The following is a 20,516-nucleotide window of genomic DNA, read 5'->3' as shown; positions in this document are numbered from 1 at the left end:
CATCCAAACAACAGAAGAATAAGTGATTATTACATTTTAACAGAAGTGTAGATAGAACATGTTGAAATGGAAAATAACCAGATATTAACAGTAAAGGAACAAGGGTATTAATAATACATTTTTACAGCTTGTCCCTCATTATTTTGACAAAATAATAGAATGATAATTGACACAATATGTTACTGCATATGTCAGCAGCCAAATTAGGAACCTTTGTTTGTTTACTTACTATTAAAAGACAAGTTGTCTAGTATGTTCACTATTTTATTTAAGGACAAAATTGTTCTTCGATTGCAATAAGAAACATATGTTTAATTTACCGAAATATTTAAAAAATAAAAAAAAGCCAGTAATGCCATTGTTGTATGGTCCCCTTTATTGAGAAAAGTATCGAAATACATTTCAGTACCGGTACCAAAATATTGGTATCGAGACAATCCTATTCCATACTAACATTTATGACACCTTTTTTAAACTTACAAATCTAAATAGCTAAAAAAAAAATAGTTCAGGAGCCCCCCTGTACGTTGGGCCACAGTTCAACATCCCCACTTACACCCCCACTTTATCACTTCTGTACTATATGTATACCCAATGTTGCTTACTGAAAAATCTGATTACAAATACTTCTACACCCCTATTTTCAAAAAAACACTCTTAGACCACAAGAGAAGAAAGGAGGACGAAAGGCCTCCACATCGCTCACATCAGTAGGAAGAGGAGGAAGAAGATTCTGGAGAAGTGATGATCTGGTTGAACGGCAACAACTCGTTTAGTTCCATTCCATCTAACAAGTCAGTGGAAGCATCTAGAAAAGAGTTAGCAAAGCACAACTGTAAGACAAAATTGCACAGGGCAGGCTCAAAGTATTGCGTCTCCTCACATGGACTCGCGTTGTCTTTGTCAGAGTTGTTGAGACGCAGCATGAGGCTGTCTGGCGTCTCAACCGGGTGATCTGGAATCGTCCTATTTGAGTCTCCGATGTCCGAAACCTTCAAGTGGTTTACGTCGGCGTCTTCCTCCTGAGCTACAAAGACGAGGTATGGTCAGGCCGTCAACACACCAGAAGTTAGTCACACACCAACAAACAGGATGGTACCATTCTCTTGTGATTGGGGCGCCAAGCCGTTAGCAGTCGGGAACACAGATAGGTCAACCGGGGTCGCTCCGTCTTTCGGGGTCAGTTGGTCTAGAATGACAACACGTGTAGGCTTACGTCCTCGTGTGTGTGGGTGTGTGCGTACGTGTGTGTCAACTCAACAAGCGCACCTTCCTCATCCAAGCATATGGCCTCAAATGTGCCAGCGGGGTCTTCTGTGTTTCTGACAGGAGCCGCACGACGGAGGTCAAACGAGTACCTCTGCAACAAGCTTCAGTTAGACAAGCAGGGAGAGAGCAGTCTGTCCTCGGGTGTATCTCCTTTTTACCCGGGACGCTCTCCTCAGCAGGTATAGGATGACCAGCAGGATGAGGATGACCAATAGCAGCAGTACCAGCAGGATGTAACCTAAAGAGCCAGGAGGACATCTTGTCCACGGTCCAAACTGAACACGTTCAACTTCACTACATTCTTACCCCATGTTGAATTCTGCGCGCCCTTAGCCGATGCTGGAAGAGACAATCAATAATCAGGCAATGTCCAATCATCAATGCTTGCCTCTACAACACCCCTCTGACCCAACTGATATGTATGTATAATATATACAGAATATGGTTGTTTACATAATGAAAATAGAAACTAGTGTTGGAATCTATAGGCCAGGGGTAGGGAACCTATGGCTCTAGAGCCAGATGTGGCTCTTTTAATGACTGCATCTGGCTCTCAGATAAATCTTAGCTGACATTGCTTAACATGATAAGTATGAATAATTCCGCTGGTAATCACAGTGTTAAAAATAATGTTAAAAATATATAAAACATTCTCATGGATTTTAATCCATTCATCCATTTTCTACCGCACCTGTTCAAGAAGTTGCATTATTGGTAAGAAGTATTTTATTTATTATTGGTTAGCTTCAGAATAACAATGTTATTAAAAAGAATAAGAGACTTATTGTACTCTAAAAATGTTGGCATTGATTAAAAATGCATGCATTTAGTTGTATTCAGTGTTAAAATATATTATATGGCTCTCACGGAAATACATTTTAAAATATTTGGCTTTCATGGCTCTTTCAGCCAAAAAGGTTCCCGACCCCTGCTATAGGCTCTTACACTGAAAGGACTGTTGACTGCGCATGTGCGGGAAAAAAACACGGTTGAGTTTCGATAAAGCAATGGCGATGATTCCTCCTGAAGTACATAGTTACACGGTTATCTTACCATATTAAAATGAAACAACCAACAACTAGCCATTGACTTTTGCTGGAGACATGAATATTGAATGTGCAATAATTAAGGATATTTGAACCTATGGCAGTTTTTTTTTTACATTGTTCTTTCTTTTTTTGTGCATATTTAGTTTTTCTTCTATTTTTATGTTTATAGCCTTATCTAACTGAGCTGCTGTGCTACTTTTGTCTCAACTACAGTGACAATAGCACTTTCCTAAGAATACAAATCCAACAATCGGAACAAAAAATGTAATGGGTGCATTTTGTTAGTTGTTGAGGCAGTATAATACTGCAATGCTTTTATTTTGAAGCTTACTGAACAACGGGTCACTGTGTGCACATGTTAATGCTGACAGCAGATGTGTTGCTGGTTAGCGATAATGGTGCAGTAAAGTACATGTCGACATAAACTGACCCATTTTATGTAGAAATGACCCAGTAGGGCAAGGTTATTCAACTGGCAGCTCTGGGGCCAAATCTGGCCCAAAAATGACACCATACTGGCCCTTGAGTTCAAAACCTGGAAGACAAACTTTTTTGCATAAAATTCCTAAAAACACTAGAGTGCTCCTGTTGTATAAAGAAACTTGAACCACTGTAAACACATTGACATTGTAGATTGGCATCCTTGCATTGACATTTCAACCTTGTCAGCAAACAGAACATAGGAGCCAAACTTGTGATTTAGACTGAGGCGTACGTCCCTCAAGGCACCCTTTTAACTCTACTCATTGTAACTAATGTGTTGCTGAAGCTTGTTTACAACAGATGCAGCCAGTTATCATTTGTTCAACTTCTTCAGTTATTTAATATATATACATGTGTGTGTGTGTGTGTGTGTGTGTGTGTGTGTGTGTGTGTGTGTGTGTGTGTGTGTGTGTGTGTGTGTGTGTGTGTGTGTGTGTGTGTGTGTATTCCACACTATAAGGCGCACCTAAAAACCTCCAATTTTCTCAAAAGCTGACAGTGCGCCTTATAATCCGTTGTGCCTTATATATGGACCAATATTGAGCCTCCAACAGGTAAAAGTTTCAATCAATCAATCAATCGCAACTATGGTAAGCAGCCGCCGACTTCATTTTCCCCCGTCTTCATTTTACCCCGTAGAAGAAGAAGAACTTCTTCTACGTTAAGCAGCCGCCCCCGTAGAAGAAGAAGAAGCGTGCGGTGCATGCTGGGATGTATGACTGCGCGAGGCGTGCCGTTTTGATTTCCATTTGTTTGTTTATGTAAAGACCCCAAAATGACTCCTATTAAGAGACACGCTTACGACGCAGAGTTTAAACTTAAGACGATCAGTCACGCAGTAGAACACGGGAATAGAGCAGCAGCGACACTGACACTGACCCGGGGCATGTTGGATGTCTTATCCGGCCAACTGTTTAATTCGGACACTGAAGAAGAAGAATTTGAGGGATTCGTGGATGAGGAATAACTTCATAAAGTGAGCTTTACATGTTTATTTTGTGTGTTGTGTTGTGTGACATTAACGTTTGAGCAACGTTGAGTTATTGATGTATTGTTATTGCTCTGCACTATTTCGAGTGTTACTATATTGTGATTGCACTAACGTTTGATTTACCGTAACAGTATCACTGTTTTTTACGTGTTTATTGAATCAGGGAAAAGTTCCTCTCCACTGTGTGATATAAATGTTGCACTACATCTTATACCTTGCTGTTGTTAAAAGATGAACAAAACACCACGTCACTGACTTTACCTCGGGGAAAATAATAAAACAGCTGTTTATTCATTTTGGGAGTGAAGAGAGTTGTCAGAACGCTGGTTTGTAATCTATTAATAAAGTTTGACTGACCTATCTGATTTGTTGACATTCCCTTTAGCACAGCTCCATCTAATGGATGCATAGGTGTGCCTTATAATCCGGTGCGCCTTATATATGAACAAAGTTTTGAAATATGCCATTCATTGAAGGTGCGCCTTATAATCCGGTGCGCCTTATAGTGCGGAAAATACGCTATATATATATATATGTATACATATATACACACACATGAAAAGTGATTTGTTTTTGACAGTACTGGAAATAAGAAAACACGATTTTCCTTTGTTTAAGTAGACCTTGGATGTCTCATTGATGTGTTCTTGATGATTTGCTAAGCCGGGTGTCATTTTGTCGGCCAATCGGTTGGGTGAAAACTTGTGACTAATCAGATTTCTAAGGGGATGGGATGGCAAAAAAAAAATTGTTAGGGGGTCGACCGGAGATTGATATTGTGAATACACAAATATTTGAAAACATCGTTTTGTGCAGTATTACGTTTTACAGTTCAGCTTACTTAGCTGCTGGTGGTTTTGAGTGTTTTGTGAATATAGCTAAAAAATGTGATTAAACTATGGTCGTGAAAAATGTCAATTTAAAAATATGCTACAATTAGCATTAACTGCTGCTGCTTGGATCACAGAGAGAACTAACTCCGTTTTTTGTGTGTGTGTGTGTGTGTGTGTGTGTGTGTGTGTGTGTGTGTGTGTGTGCGCGTGCGTGTGCGTGTGTGCGCGTGCAGGAGAATGGAGTTTTCTACCAAGCTTCTGAGCGAATAGAAGTGCTCAGGACTTGGCGTCAATTAAAGGCCCACTCTCACACAAAGGACCCACGTGGGAGGTCTTCATGGCTCAGCTACCTGATCAAACGCACGTTAAAAGTGATCATTAATGAAAACTGCTCTTCTGGACAACAGTGAGTACACAAAACTTTTCCTTGAGGATCACAATTGAGCTCCAACAACGCGCCAACGTGTGGTACCACAATTGAACTGTAAAACCTTTGGGTATATTTTATAATTTACTGCATAAAGGTTGTGTAATAAAAATTTTAACTAATTAATTTCAATAGTCCATGTTGCCAGTGACAGTATGGCGTGTTGATACATGTTAACACAGGGTGATACAAGAGTTTATAGATTAGGCATGGGACTTTAATTTATGATAACAGTACATCATTATTGATCTAGTTTACCAGGCCTATTTGCACCCAAGGTTTGAGTCAGGAGCTCGTGTTGGTAAATGTTGTACAGTAAATTTTCCCTCTGTCTGCCCCCCAAATTAAGTCCATGCTTTGATGGTTACTGTGGAAAAATGTACATACAGTATCTTTGCTACTGGGTAAGCGTAAATTAAGCTGATTGTTCAGTAAGTTTTTGGAGTAGCGAAACAGTACCGGTATACGATAGATGGCTAGGTGTTGGCTTTAAAACGGCTAAGTTTGTCACATCAGGGTTTTGTCTCAAGAAACTTCATGGCATAAAGTATTCCGGTCTTAAACGGTTCACCTTTTTTGCCCTTGTGGTTTGAATTTCCTTCCGTTTTTTTAATATCTGTTTAACATTTTTAGCTGACATTCACCTGGTTACATTGATGTATAGCATGTCTATACTGACACAGGTGTGTTACCTTAGCAACATAGACAGACTGTACTGAGTCACATGTTTTTTAAAAGTATTTTACGACTGCTGAACACTGCCATGACTTTACCCGCCTCTGTTGTGCTGCTTGGCACCATCTCAGAAGCCACAGTGACGTCTTCCACCGTAGTGGTCCTCTGGTCGTTGCTGATTGTTACGCTTTCTCCTCTGTCTTCTTGCGTTTGGGCCTGTTAAACATGGTTTAAACATTGAAGTGCTTCATTCATTCAGTACTCTTTGAACATTGCTAGTGTACAGTGATGATGATGATGATGAGACATTGAAAAGAAAGTACGGTCACTGTTTGGTTTGACGACGTGTGATTGTGAGGGGACGGCGTCAGCAGCGTTGTTGTGTTCATGTCATCAGGCGCCAAAGTGGTTGAAGCTTCTGCAGTAAACATGGAGGAGACGTGTGGACAACCAGAAAGGCTGCTAAAGCTTCTGCTGAGTTCAGACAGTACCTGTGGTCATGTTCTCCTGTGCATCTGCTATGTTTTGTGCTTGGCAAACAAATGGCACCGCTAAAACTGGAAGACAGGAATGAATCTGTTTTGTTATTTTCTCAACTCTACTGGGTGTCCCTAAAGTCTGGACATATCGTATACAACAAGTACATGTCTATGGATGTTCTCAATTAGAGTATTCAATGGATCGTAACTGGGCTGTTCGGTTTATCTTGGAAAACGTTTCGCTTCTCATCTGAGCAGTTTCATCATTTCGTGCTCATGTATTTAGATTGACCAGATCTAGTCTTGATGTTGGTGCCAAACTATTTATACTCTAAGAAGAGAAGGGCGGGCTCACGCAAGGATGGTTTCACCCTATTGTGGTGTAATAAACAAATGTTAAGTTACAAAGGGGTAACCCCCTCAGTCAATGCCAACAGAAGTCATTAAAATGGAATTCCCCTCTTTAGAATTGAGGTATTTTGTGGCAAAACGACTGCTACCTAACCCAAATCAGCGGTTGGACTGGACTCATCCAGGTTAGCATTCCACTCAGTTGTATAAATGGCAAAAAGTGGGCACCTGGAACTAGAAAGTTCCTTTCTCTTGTTATATCTTAGAGGCCAAATAAGATATGTGCAGGTGTCGCAGACCACATCCGTTGTTCACGAATGGTCTTTGGGCTGTCTTTGACTAAAGATTTTCATAGTCGAACTTGATTTGATGAAAACAAAGATCTCCATTGTGAATTGTGAATCATAAAAGGTTAAAACACAGTTTGTGAGGTAGTTGTCTTGAAAAACACATCAAACTAATTTAAAGAGAGAAAGTAAAAGTAGTAAAACAGTTTCTTGTATTTGAACCCACGGAAGGATTATTTTTGCAAGAGAAAAGCCACACCCTCTGGGCAAGAGAGTTCATCCCGGTGCCCGCGCCGTGTCCAATTACTAGCAAGAGTTTTACCAAGGTCAACGACAAGTTTTTGCTAGCCAGATGCGCGGGATTTGCAAAGCAAGGCAAATAACAGCTTTGAAAGCCTGTGGAGTTCATTTGCTGATTAGCACGAACCGTTGTTGATAATATTGATATATTTCTACCTGTTTGAATATTTTATGGCATAGCAATTATTTGTTTTTAAATTTGTTGCAAAGCTACAATCAACATTATTAATAATTTAACAAAATAAAAAAATAAAAAACACTATAGTAAATCAATAGAATATAAGTTGCACTTTTTGAACTACTATATATATATATATATATATATATACATGTACATATATATATATACATATGTGTGTATATGTATGTATGTATATATATATATATATATATATATATATATATATATATATATATGTGTATATGTATGTATGTATTTATGTATGTATATATATACATATATATATACACATACATATATATATGTGTATATGTATGTATTTATGTAGATATATATAAATATATATATATACAGTATATATGTATGTATTTATGTGTATGTATATATATATATATGTATATGTATATATATATATATATATATATATATATATATATATATGTATATGTATATATATATATGTATATATGTATATGTGTATATGTGTATATGTGTATATATATATATATATATATTATATATATGTATATATGTATATGTGTATATATATATATACATATATATATATATATATATATATATATATATATATATATATATATATATATATATATATATATATGTATATGTATGTATATATATATGCATACACATATATGTATATACATACGGGACAAGCGGTAGAAAATGGATGGATGGACATATGTATATATGTATATATATACGTATATATAATAAAAAATATAATTTTTGCCTATGTGTCCAGACTTTAGGGATACTATTTAGGACGAAGACTGAAGCGCATGGTGATTGTACGCCATGTTAGAAAATCTGAGCATTGCGGCTGAACTCACCCAGGAAAAAGAGTCGGAAGCTCATCCTTGTGACGGCAACAAGTCAATTCAATATGTCCCTGAGGTTGTCTTTGTCTTCCCGCCTCTTTTGCCTTCTTCTCACAGGCTGTCCACCTGCTGCCAATGCTCTTTGTCCTTACACGGCCTCACCTCTCAGCCAAATGCGAACATGAACACATGTATGTGCCTACTCAGGAAGTGAGTCAACGACCACAGAGCCATCACTACAGCACACAGGATGTCAATGCCTATAAGCGTGTTTCCTTTAGTTCGATATAAGATCTCACCTAAAATATTAGGGCAGGACGTTGTTTGTAGACTCAACTCTTTTGGGACTACTGACTTTCTGCAATATTGAGCTGCTTTTGTGAGGTCAGCAGTCATTCTTCTGCACCAAATTCATCTAGGCATGCCTGTATTGACCGTGCCTAGTGCACTGGACCAGAAAATAACCTTCCCAAAAAGTTGGAGGAAACCAATAATTCTCGCTGAGATGAAGAATTATAAGAAACTTGTCAGAGTAAAAAAAAAAAAAGAGTTGTAGTGTCATGTTTAATAGTAATTCATCTTGCAATCATTTTATCTGCCAAGATTCCATGAAAGAAGTGTCACCAATAGGTAGCAGCACTCGATTGGTCATCCAGTCTTGTTACCATGGCGATGCAGCATCCAGTAGTGTAGTAGAATAGACAGCTGAAAAAGTGTGGGTGTGTGTGGGGGGTTTGTGTAAACAAAAGTTTCATGAAGTTTTTGTATTTCCTAAAAAATAGGGCTTACATCAATTCAAGTGCTCTCAGGACGTTTAAATAAATAAAAGGACAAATACATAATTATTTTGTCTTCCCTTGTCTACTCCTCTGCGGTCGACTCGGGAGCAACGCTATGCTCCAGGACGATTGCGGCCAGCTCTTTGAGAAACTCTGCGTACAAGACAATTGCAAACACTCTGCTCTTGTCCTGAGGCGGGATGGTGGGGCAGGGTGGCAGGAGACAAATGGGGGGCGCTGAGAGCACGTTCCTCACAGAGCCGTTGGGAAGAGAATGCTCCAGAATGTCGTCTCCCTCAAACAGCAGGTTCTCTGGAACACATGTATCAACTTGTGGCCACTGGAAGAAGTGCAGGCTGATAAATGCCGACTCACCTCGGTCCTTGTTATCTTGGTCTTTAGCCAACAAGAACCTCCAAGCCTGCGTCACCAAGGAGGGATACTCTGGTCGCCCTTGGATGTAGCGCTCGATTTGGCCTTTAAGTGACACCAGCACCTGCATGAGTACATGCAGATTGGCTATTGTCTACATAACATTATACATTTCCTGAAATTAGATTTTTTTAAACCCATTAAATCTTGACTTTTTTCCTTAAACTACTTTATAGTTTAACTTTATATAATTATACATATATACACACACACACATAGTGTATATATACACAACCATGTGTATATATATGTACACACATACAGTGTATATGTCCACGTGCATATATATATATATATATATATATATACACACATATATATATACACATATACACACATATATATATATATAAGTGGGAAGAGCATACATATATATATATGTATATGTATATATATATATATATGTATATGTATATATATATATATATATATATATATATATATATATATATACACATATATATATATACACGTATATATATATGTGTGTGTATATATATATATACACACATATATATATATATACTGAATATATATATACATGTGGAAATATATTTGTGTATACTGTATATACATATGTATATATATATATGTATATATTATATATATGTATATATGTGTGTGTATATATATATATATATATATATATATATATATATGTGTATATGTGTATAAAAAATAATTACACAGAGGACATAAGTAAATTAAATTAACTCAAATATATCTACAAACGAGGCATAATGATGCATTATGTACATACAGCTAGCCTAAATAGCATGTTAGCATTGATTAGCTTGCAGTCATGCACTGACCAAATATGCCTGATTAGCACTCCAACAAATCAATAACATCAACAAAGCTCACCTTTGTGCATTCACGCACAGCATACAAATTTGGTGGACAAAATGAGACAAAGAAGGAGTGGCATAAAACACGTCTTTCTGTGGCAGCGTCGGAGAAAGTTGTACATGTAAACACACTCAGTGAGTTCAAGGACGGACGAAATTAGTAGGACAAAACGGCTCTTGGCAAACACCAAAGCACGTTTAATATAAACAGTGGGATTTCTAACAATTAGGAAGGTTTGTGTCAGGTTTCTCCTCCTACAGAAACCATATTAAAACAAATTATATTTTTTCCCCATCTTTTTCCATTTTCATATTTTTTTAAAAAGGAGCCGCGTGTTGCCGACCCCCGCACTAGGCGCTCCCCTCAACTAATAATAATTCCCTCCATTATGGAATCTGCAGCTTATATCCCTAATGAGAACATCCCTATTGTATGTACTGTAATTGGGTGCGTGTGCTACCTGGTGCAGTGTGCGCACGCCAGCCTGCTGGTGTGTTTGTGTGGCGAGCAGGAATGTTTTCAGCAGTGGTTGTGGGTACGACGCCAGCTGAGCAAGGAGCCCTGTCACCAGCAAGTTGACTGCGATGGAGTTCTCCAAAAGGTTCTCCAAGCGGGACAACAGAACACTGATGAAGGGACCTGAGGCATCATGATGTTCTAAAAAAGTTAGCAGAGTATGTTTTTCTATTTAATTATTTATAAGTCTTGTTACTCACACACCTGTAAACGGAATGATGGGTTTCCCCCTGTCTTCCTCCTCTTCTTTCTCATTCTCTTCTCCCTTTCCGGAGATCAAACTAAAGTCCCGACATGGCTCCTCCTCCTCTTCCAGTCTTTGCGTCAGCCCCTGAACACGCCTCCTGAAGGCGCTGATGTCCAGGAAGTTGTCACACTCTGGCTCCACCCCTAAAGATCGCATTAGCTCGTAGTACTGGGACAGGAAGTTGCTATTGTTGTCAGACAGATTGTGCAGCTTATGTGTTGAGCCTGTGTTTGTCAACAAGGCGTCATGTGACTGGCAGCTATCATCGTCATGATCGTCACTCTGTTCCATGTTGTGATTGCCATTGGTGAGAATCAGCTGCCCGTCCTCTGCTTCTTCTTTCCCCAAGTTCTTGCTTCCCTTCCTTGCTTCCTTTGCGTTATCCTCACTCCTCCTTTCCTCCTTCCCTCCATCCTCACTGGTCCTCCGTGACGTCATGATATCGTTAACTGTTTCGTGGACAGTCCTTCCTGTTGGCGTGAAAGAGAAACCTCCACGTGCTCGCCGATTTGCTGCCATCATACGTTCCAAGATGGCAACCTTGGCGTCTTTCTGGGCGACGAGATCATAGACCAGAACATCCTCCTCAAATTCGCTTTCCTCCACGTAAGCGCCGTGCACCAGCTTGGCAGCGCTGCGGCGCATGTCTTGTATGTGTCGAGGAGGAGGCGTGCGTAAAGGGGCGGAGCCCCCAACCTCCATGCTGTTTGCGAGCGCCGCCGATAAGGAAGCATCGTCATCTGCAAAAATGTCGTCCCACTCCAGCTCCAATACCGAGCTTCTTCCTTCTTGGTTAGTAGCGAAGACAGCGTCCACGGAGGAGAGAGTGGGGGAAGCACCTGAGGGGGGAGGAGTTACACCCTTGAGTCGCGGTATCATATTGTCCTCCTCATCCCCTGACGTGCCAGATCGGTCTACTTCTGGTTCGTCGCCATCATAAGGCGCCGACCAGCGTTGACATGCCCTGAGGGACACACTCATCAGTACCAACAAACATGGCCCATCACACTAGAGCGCCACTAACCTGTAGGAAGTGGCAATGGCCTGTCGGGCGTCCGAGAGGTAGTGGAGGTAGTTGACATCCATCAGGAAGTCCAAACCTCGCCAGTAACCGACGCTGTCGGCCGCAAACGTGTCTGACCAAGGAGAGAGTGCGAGTTCAAACTTGTTCTGAGCACTCACATTTCACAGCATAGCAACCTGCTCCTTTGGACCAGCGGATGTGCTCACTGGCTCGAAGCATGTTTGGCGGGCCAACAGGACACCAGGAGGGCAGCAGGAGCAGGAACGACGCAGCGCTGGAGGAGCACCAGTCAGTGCACTTTAAGGAGAAGCTCTGCTTCTTGCTCAGGTGGCTGCAGGGGATCAAGAACCTAAAGACACACAACACTCATTTGTACTGGACCTAATTTGATACCAGTATATATCTGTATCATGAATCCATTTAAGTGGACCCGGACTTAAACAAGTTGAAAAACTTATTCGGGTGTTACCATTTAGTGGTCAATTGTACGGAATATGTACTTCACTGTGCAACCTACTAATAAAAGTCTCAATCAATCAATCAATCAAACCACGAGCAGTGGAAGTGTACCAGGAGAATGGAGATATCTTGTCAAGAGGCTGACCTGAAAACCAGCTGCAGCATCACGTCCTCACAGAAGAGGCCAATCAGAGTCCTGAAGAGTGCCAGCGACACCGTGCCTAGCTGGGGAGCACCAAGACAAGATCTCGTCAATGTCCAGAGGGCCTTTAAAGGCCTACTGAAATGCGATTTTCTTGTTTAAACGGGGATAGCAGGTCCATTCTGTGTCCTACTTGATCATTTTGCGATATTGCCATATTTTTGCTGAAAGGATTTAGTAGAGAACATTGACGATAAAGTTCGCAACTTTTGGTAGCTGATAAAAAAGCTTTGCCTGTACCGGAAGTAGCAGACGAGTAACGTGACGTCACAGGTTGTGGAGCTTCTCACATCCGCACATTGTTTTCAATCATGGCCACCAGCAGCGAGAGCGATTCGGACCGAGAAAGCGACGATTTCCCCATTAATTTGAGCAAGGATGAAAGATTTGTGGATGAGGAAAGTGAGAGTGAAGGACTAGAGGGCAGTGGGAGCGATTCAGATAGGGAAGATGCTGTGAGAGGCGGTTTGGACCTGATATTCAGCTGGGAATGACTAAAACAGTAAATAAACACAAGACATATATATACTCTATTAGCCACAACACAACCAGGCTTATATTTAATATGCCACAAATTAATCCTGCATAACAAACACCTCCCCCCTTCCGTCCATATAACCCGCCAATACAACTCAAACACCTGCACAACACACTCAATCCCACAGCCCAAAGTACCGTTCACCTCCCCAAAAATTCATACAGCACATATATTTTCCCAAAGTTACGTACGTGACATGCACATAGCGGCACGCACGCACGGGCAAGCGATCAGATGTTTGGAAGCGTACTCACGGTACCGTGTCTGCGCATCCAACTCAAAGTCCTCCTGGTAAGAGTCTCTGTTGTCCCAGTTCTCCACAGGCCAATGGTAAAGATTGACTGTCATCTTTCGGGAATGTAAACAATGAAACACCGGCCGTGTTTGTGTTGCTGAAGTCGGCCGCAATACACCGCTTCCCACCTACAGCTTTCTTCTTTGCTGTCTCCATTGTTCATTGAACAAATTGCAAAAGATTCACCAACACAGATGTCCAGAATACTGTGGAATTTTTCGATGAAAACAGACGACTTAATAGCTGGCCACCATGCTGTCTCAAAATGTCCTCTACAATACGCGACGTCACGCGCTGACGTCATCATACCGAGACTTTTTCAGCAGGATATGTCGCGCGAAATTTAAAATTGCACTTTAGTAAACTAACCCGGCCGTATTGGCATGTGTTGCATTGTTAAGATTTCATCATTGATATATAAACTATCAGACTGCGTGGTCGGTAGTAGTGGGTTTCAGTAGGCCTTTAACGGCGCCTTAGAGTAGGCCGTACCTGAAAAGGTGTGTTTACTCTGCTGACCAGCGTGTCCAGGATGTGCACGTTGTCGTGTGTATGCAGCAGGATGAAAGACAGGAAGGTCTGTAGGAGGGCGGGCTCTGAGATAGTGCGTAGGAACAAGTCCAGGTAGGCTGTGGTGGTCATGACCTCCTCCACCGTCAGCTACACGCACACACATACGCACACTTCTTTCAGGACTGCTGTTACAATTATGTTGCATGTTGCACTTGTGGGCAGCAAAAAGCAACATGATGAAGTACAGTACAGTCCCATGATGACTTGCATTCTGACTAAGATGTGTTCAGGTACCTTGTGCAGCGCGGGAGCCAGCACAGGAACCAGGAAGCCATTGTGGATGTAACTCAGCAGCTGGGAGCGAATAGAAGGATGAGACACCTAGAAGACGGATATGAGATTATCAGGATGTGAAGAAAAAATATTGATTGTTTTCAGGGTGTGTGCGCGTTACGCTGGTGACGGCGCTGCAGAAGCCCAGCGAGTGCAGGAAGTGGACAAGAGCAGGAACCTGTTGAAGTAAACATCTTTTATTCAATGTTATTCTTGCACTAGAATTAGGCACAAAATAGTTCCTTGGCGTTCCGATTACCTGTTGCCAGTCGGCCTGGTCCAGACAGTTCCAATCTTCACTGTAAACCTGCAACCTGGCCGGCAGGGAGGAGTAGAGACCAGAAAGACCTGTGGCCAGAACCTGCAGCCATGCAGCACACAGATTAGCTTTTAGTGCAGTCACCAGTACTACGTCTATGACACAAAGTGGTGTTAAGCTGCACCAAGCTCTGCTGACTCAACATGCCATGGCGGATTAGATTAGATTTTATTTGGATTCTTTAGCCGATGGGGAAGAAAAAATAAAAACCAGAGCATAATCAGCGGCATGCTCCAATCACCCACAGTCTTGCTAATCCTACCCCGACCTAAAGCCACTCTGTCTGATTTACTAATCTGCTCTCTACAGGAAGATTGAGGCCAGATGGTCACATGGCTTTAATACTGAAGGTGTCACATAGTAAAAGTATACAATAAACCGACAAAGTGGGTCGCTAATAGGCTGGCACTAATTAATACTTTACAATACAATTCATGCTCTTCCATAATTACAATTAACGTTTTAAGTGCATATGTGCGTTCACGCTGAAAAGTATGGCAAAATGACGGATGTTTGTACTTAAAACGACTCAATCACCGCCATCTTGGCTACGCAGGAGAAGGGTAGGGACTAACTCAAGTGGTTGCAATTCACAATACGCAGAAAAGAAGAAGAAGCGGATAAAAGTTGAGATCGTCATTTCTGCTCAGTGTGAAATGACAGGAATCCTTTTGGAACTGCACATTATCAGTACTTGTACTTATACAAGGATGTAAGTGCACAAATTGTTGCTTAGTTGTTGTTTCCCAGCAGGCACAAGACATTAAAACAACGTTGAGAACTTGCTGAATTAGGTCCTGACGTTGAGCAACAGAAACATAACGTTGAGACAACTTACTTTTTGAGGAAGTTTAATCAATGTTGGGTTCTAATGTTGATTAGACTATTGAATGTTGGTCATTTCCTAAACAATATTGTACAACACAAATACAATGTTGAAACAACATGCTTTTTGACCATGTTTATTTAATGTCAGGTTTTGACACTGATTTGACCATTGAAATTTGGTAATTTCCCAACCAACAATGTGGATCCAATGTTGGACATCAACATTGTCTCAATTTACAAATACAACTATTTTACAAGGTTGTTTCAAAGTCAGTTTTAAAAGACATGTATGTATAATCAACATTGCATCAATGTCTTGCGCCTACTGGGGTGCATGCGCAGTTTACTAGTATGCGTGTTTTCCCCCGTCTTTATCCAAATATAACTATAGAGCTCAACGTTGTGTATGTGCTGAAAGCTTCATTTATGATTGCTGCCTTTGGTAAAAGCCTAATTTGTTTAAGTTTTTCTCACATTTGATTTCTTATAATTAGACTCCGTGAGTTGGTGCATTATGAAATACTCGTAGCAAAAATGTGTTTTAAGAACTCAAAAACAAGACAAAATACAAATATTGTCAAGATAATACTTAAATGGGAAATACTTAATGTTAAAAGTGTATCAAACAAACCTTTAACGAAGTGATCACTGCAAACTTGCCCGTTCTTTAACTCATCTCCCTTTAGACCGTAGTGCGTGCCACTTTTCTCGACGTCATTTTTAAAATCTTGCACTCTTCCGCCCTTCTTGACTACCTGAAGAAGCGTAAATCCTTTTCGCAATTTGAACAGTTCGTACAGCCATAAACAAGGCAAGCATAGGGCATTTTTCTTCAAGAAAGGTTAAATGGCGCATAGACGCTGACTAGACCACCACGCATATTTAATGAGCCGGACGTGATGCCACTTCCTATCACTATATAGCCAAGATGGCATCTATTAAAGGTGGTTCGAGACCAGGGTCGATTTCTGCACATTCACCATTTGGCTAGTGTCGAGTGAAACTACTAGTTACTTCCTCTGGGTGGAACACACTCAAAATGCTAAGTGTATAGTGTAAGTATGCAAGTGCTTGAATTTTGTAAGCTGCTGGCGATTGAGCCGTAGAGCCCTCAGGTGGTGTGGGGCCCTCACAGCTTGTGCATGTCACAGCCAGCCCGTCAATCCCAGCCTTCCTCTCCAACTGTTTGACACAAAGTGACCGCAGCCAGGAACTCGTTAGGACATTACGTAACGAGTCGTAATGAGATCACAATGCATGCTCATTCATGGAAACACCAGCAAAGTTTTCCCGAGACCAACGAAAGCAGGGGGGTTCAAACTTTTTTTCAGTGGTGGGCGCATACAGAAAGATTGAAAGACGCAGGCCATACAATTTCTGTGTTAAATATGCTAAAACCAATCCAATATATAGGTCAAAATATGCTAACATGTTAGAGGTGACAAAGCAAATTACAATATATCTCATTACACTGAAATCCATCCATCCATTTACTACCGCTTGTCCCTTTTTTTTCTATTAAAAACCAAAGTCCAATAAAAAATGATCTGCAGGTTAAAAATTGGACAACCTTGAATAGCGTAAAGCCCTCATAAATTATCTATCCCTCCATCCATCTATTTTCTACCGCTATCGGATCGCGGGTGGTGCTGGTGCCTATTTCAGCTGCATTCGGGCAGAAGGCGGGGTACACCCTGGACAAGTCACCACCTCATCACAGGGCCAACACAGATAGACAGACAACATTCACACACTAGGGACCATTTAGTGTTGCCAATCAACCTATCCCCAGGTGCATGTTTTTGGAGGTGGGAGGAAGCCGGATTACTCGGAGGGAACCCACAGAGTCACGGGAAGAACATGCAAACGCCACACAGAAAGACCGGGGATCGAACCCTTTGTATTGTATTCGGTGACCACAGATGATGCGCTTGCTGTCCAAAGTCGGGACCCAGGGTGGACCACTCATCTGTGCATCAGTTGGTGACGTCTCTGCGCTGCTGACCTGTCTCCACTCAAGATAATCTCCTGCTGGCCCCACTATGGACTGGACTCTCACACTATTATGTTAGATCCACTATGCACTGGACTCTCACAATATTATGCTAGATCCACTATGGACCGGACTCTCACACTATTAACCTGTTCCACTCGACGTCCATTATCTCGTCCACATCTGCGGTCCCCTCCAACGTTTCTCATTGTCATCCCATTGGGTTGAGTTTTTTCTTGCCCTGATGTGGGATCTGAGCCGAGGATGTCATCGTGGCTTGTGCAGCCCTTTGAGACACTCGTGATTTAGGGCTATATAAGTAAACTTTGATTGATTGATTGATTGAACCACTATGCTGCCTCCTCATCAATTAACTTGTCTTTTTTAAAGACAATTGTGACTTCACTCATGTTTCACTATAGATTCATTGCTAGTTGAGGCCCATTGATCTTTGAATGGTATCAAGTAGCATTAGCGGCACATGCTAACAGCTTCATTCAAAGCTGTGGTGTCAGATCTTCAACACATTCCTGACATTCCCCAAAAGACCATGACGTCTCATTAGCTCAAGGATTGCTGATGAAGAATGTACACATAAAGATTGTGAGTGTGTGCACTTACAGGGCAGAAGTACGTGTTCTGGGCAATGTGCTGTGCGACACGAGACTCGGAGGACGAAAGTGACATTATGAGCAGCAGAGCTTCTCTCGCCTGCTGACCCACTGGACCTTGCCTGAGAAGGGATGATGAAGGTCAGTTCAGGTGTTTGCCTGACTGAGGATGACTCTCACCTGTGCGTGTACGGGATAAGCAGGGAGAAGAGCAAGAAGTTGGCAGCGCCCTGGTCCTCGCTGGTGTGGAAGAACAGTTCCAGTACCGAGGAGTCCTTGACCAGTGCCACGCACAGCTGGTTCAGCAAGAGGACCAGCTCCGCCTCCACGCGGCTGCCGCTGTCTATGGGTGGGGCAACAGGCTATTAAACAAGTTTGTAAGTCTAGTGGATGCTGCGAGGTACCTGCTCCGGTACCGGCACAGGAAGCCAGCAGGGTCATAAGCGGCCTTAGAATGGGCTTGTGGTGCAGAAGAGGCTGGCGGGCCTGTGTGAGGAGCATCTGGTACATCCTGAGCTGCTCCAGTTTCATGTCCTCTGTGAACTGTCTTCTCAAGCTCCACAGGAACAGACGCTCCATCACGCCCTCCAGAACCACAAACTCCAAAATGGGCCCCATCGCTCCTCCTGAGGACGGTGATGCTCATGCAAATGTGACTTCCTGAATGGAGACTGATTCTTCTTGGCTCTCACCTTGGCCGGCCTCCTCCTCCATCAGCAGGAAGAGCATGTGCTCCACGTAGTTCTGGACGGCGCTGGCCTCATCAGGCGGGATGGATCTGAGGCGCAGGCCGCCACTGCCCACGTGGCCAGAGAGGAAACTCAGCGCACTGGCGCCGGCGCGACCTGGTTCGTGTTTTTCCAGGATTTTTACAACCTGGAGGGTCAAGGAGAGATGGTGAACAGGTGACGACGTCACGTGACACTGCAGACAGGCCCACCCACCTGCGCCCAGTGGTTCTTAAACACAATCATGCATGTTTCCGGGTCCACTCCTTGCAGCGTCAGCGACCTGCTGCGGTCGCCCGCGGCAACGGCGGAGGCCATCATCCTGACCTGAGCTCAGACGACTGCAGCATGTTCTTGGTGATGGAGGCGGAATCCGTCCCTGGATCGCTGCTGAACATTGGAGTGTGTTAGTGAGTGGGAGTTTTTTCGACCAATCAGCGATCAGCCTATAAGAAAAAATGAAATGGAAATTGTTCTGTCCAGGAAGTAGAGGTTGTCTACGGCCACATGTAAACAGGAAAAAGAGAACAGGACCCACCCAGGGTGTTCCAGGACATTCCGTGAATTCCCAACTCCAACAAATCCTTAAAGACAGCCCCTGCAAGGCAACATGCACCCGCCGGTTCTCCTGTGAGAGACACACACACACACACACACACACTACAACCCCCTCATGGTGAGCCCTCACAAGAACAGGAGCACAAACATGTTTGTTGTGGAAAGAGATTAATCTGGAATAAAGCACTGATGTTTAATCCCTAGCCACCGCCACTGTGTGTGTGTGTGTTGCCCGCTTTCACATGCCATCACACAACCAGGGATTAAATACAAAACACACAATGCCGGTTCTGTTTTTAAACATAAACTTTATGTAATAATGACACTCACACTGTTCCACAACGCACACGCACACGCGCGCGCGCGCGCGCACGTCTGATTCCCACAATAGGTGTCAACTTTGCAACTTCTCCATTGCTGATTGCTCTATTATTTAATCTTATTGTCCTACCTCAGACCTTGGTGATATGGAAGCCTAATAGTTGGACCAAAAAACGCTGGAGTGACGTCCGGTCAGTTTGTGAGCGCAGCTCAACTCTTGAGACTTTAAACCGCCCGGGTGTCAATCACCGGTAGGTAACACATGGCCACGCCCACACGAGTTACTACAGCCCGCCCCCAGCAGAATCTTACGGCACATTTGCGTCATTGGAGAGTGTTTTTAATCACTTTCTTCTCTGTCCTCCCTAAATAGTAAACAAACACATACATACAAAATGTCTCTTTTTGTTTATCTTAAAACTGAATGCCACTGTATGTAGTATGTCCTTGGTTGGAATTTAATTTCCATCCATCTATCCATTTCTACCGCTTGTCCCTTTTGGGGTCGCGGGGGGTGCTGGAGCCTATCTCAGCTGCATTCGAACAGAAGGCGGAGTACACCCTGGACAAGTCGCCACCTCATCGCAGGGCCAACACAGATGGACAGACAACATTCACACTCACATTCACACACGAGAGCCATTCATCTTGCCTTTAAATTTAATAGTATTATATTTATTTTACTGCATTTTGTTATTCTATTGTAAATATTGTAAATTCTGAGAGATTTGTGGTCTTCCATCAATAAATTCAAATTCAAATGTGATCAATGTGATCAATGATTGACTGATTTTATAATTGAGC

At 42.2% G+C, this 20,516-nt stretch overlaps 2 protein-coding genes across 6 annotated transcripts; both read right to left on the bottom strand.

Annotated features, from left to right (window-relative positions):
* Positions 1-366: 366 nt before the first annotated feature.
* On the bottom strand, positions 367-8,365 carry LOC133605723 (uncharacterized). 2 transcript variants are annotated; one of them, XM_061958997.2, is made up of 10 exons: positions 8,180-8,365; positions 6,219-6,284; positions 6,057-6,145; positions 5,826-5,943; positions 1,576-1,608; positions 1,428-1,507; positions 1,270-1,360; positions 1,100-1,189; positions 884-1,027; positions 367-808 (listed from the first exon to the last, which is right to left on the bottom strand). In XM_061958997.2, exons 1-10 carry the CDS (start codon positions 8,202-8,204, stop codon positions 708-710), a joined length of 837 nt encoding a protein of 278 aa, XP_061814981.1. In that variant the 5' UTR covers positions 8,205-8,365; the 3' UTR covers positions 367-707. The 2 variants fall into 2 exon arrangements, with proteins under 2 accessions (XP_061814981.1, XP_061814980.1); XM_061958996.2 differs by having other exon boundaries at positions 6,051-6,145; positions 8,180-8,361.
* Positions 8,366-8,722: 357 nt separating this feature from the next.
* LOC133606387 (FHF complex subunit HOOK-interacting protein 1A-like) lies at positions 8,723-19,493 on the bottom strand. 4 transcript variants are annotated; one of them, XM_061960258.2, is made up of 17 exons: positions 19,372-19,493; positions 19,050-19,279; positions 18,798-18,981; positions 18,510-18,731; positions 18,286-18,448; positions 18,116-18,227; positions 14,614-14,715; positions 14,476-14,532; positions 14,316-14,402; positions 14,001-14,168; positions 12,619-12,698; positions 12,191-12,363; positions 12,015-12,126; positions 10,948-11,954; positions 10,688-10,884; positions 9,322-9,442; positions 8,723-9,258 (listed from the first exon to the last, which is right to left on the bottom strand). In XM_061960258.2, the coding sequence occupies exons 2-17, from the start codon at positions 19,152-19,154 to the stop codon at positions 9,029-9,031; spliced, it is 3,120 nt and encodes a 1,039-aa protein (XP_061816242.2). In that variant the 5' UTR covers positions 19,155-19,279; positions 19,372-19,493; the 3' UTR covers positions 8,723-9,028. The 4 variants fall into 4 exon arrangements, with proteins under 4 accessions (XP_061816242.2, XP_061816241.2, XP_061816244.2 ...); XM_061960257.2 differs by having other exon boundaries at positions 19,050-19,223; XM_061960260.2 differs by having other exon boundaries at positions 10,688-10,866; positions 19,050-19,223.
* Positions 19,494-20,516: the final 1,023 nt, after the last annotated feature.

The sequence above is a fragment of the Nerophis lumbriciformis genome, linkage group LG05, assembly GCF_033978685.3.
Source record: "Nerophis lumbriciformis linkage group LG05, RoL_Nlum_v2.1, whole genome shotgun sequence".
NCBI classification, from domain to species: Eukaryota; Metazoa; Chordata; class Actinopteri; order Syngnathiformes; family Syngnathidae; genus Nerophis; species Nerophis lumbriciformis.
This window is presented reverse-complemented; position numbering and strand designations above follow the sequence as displayed.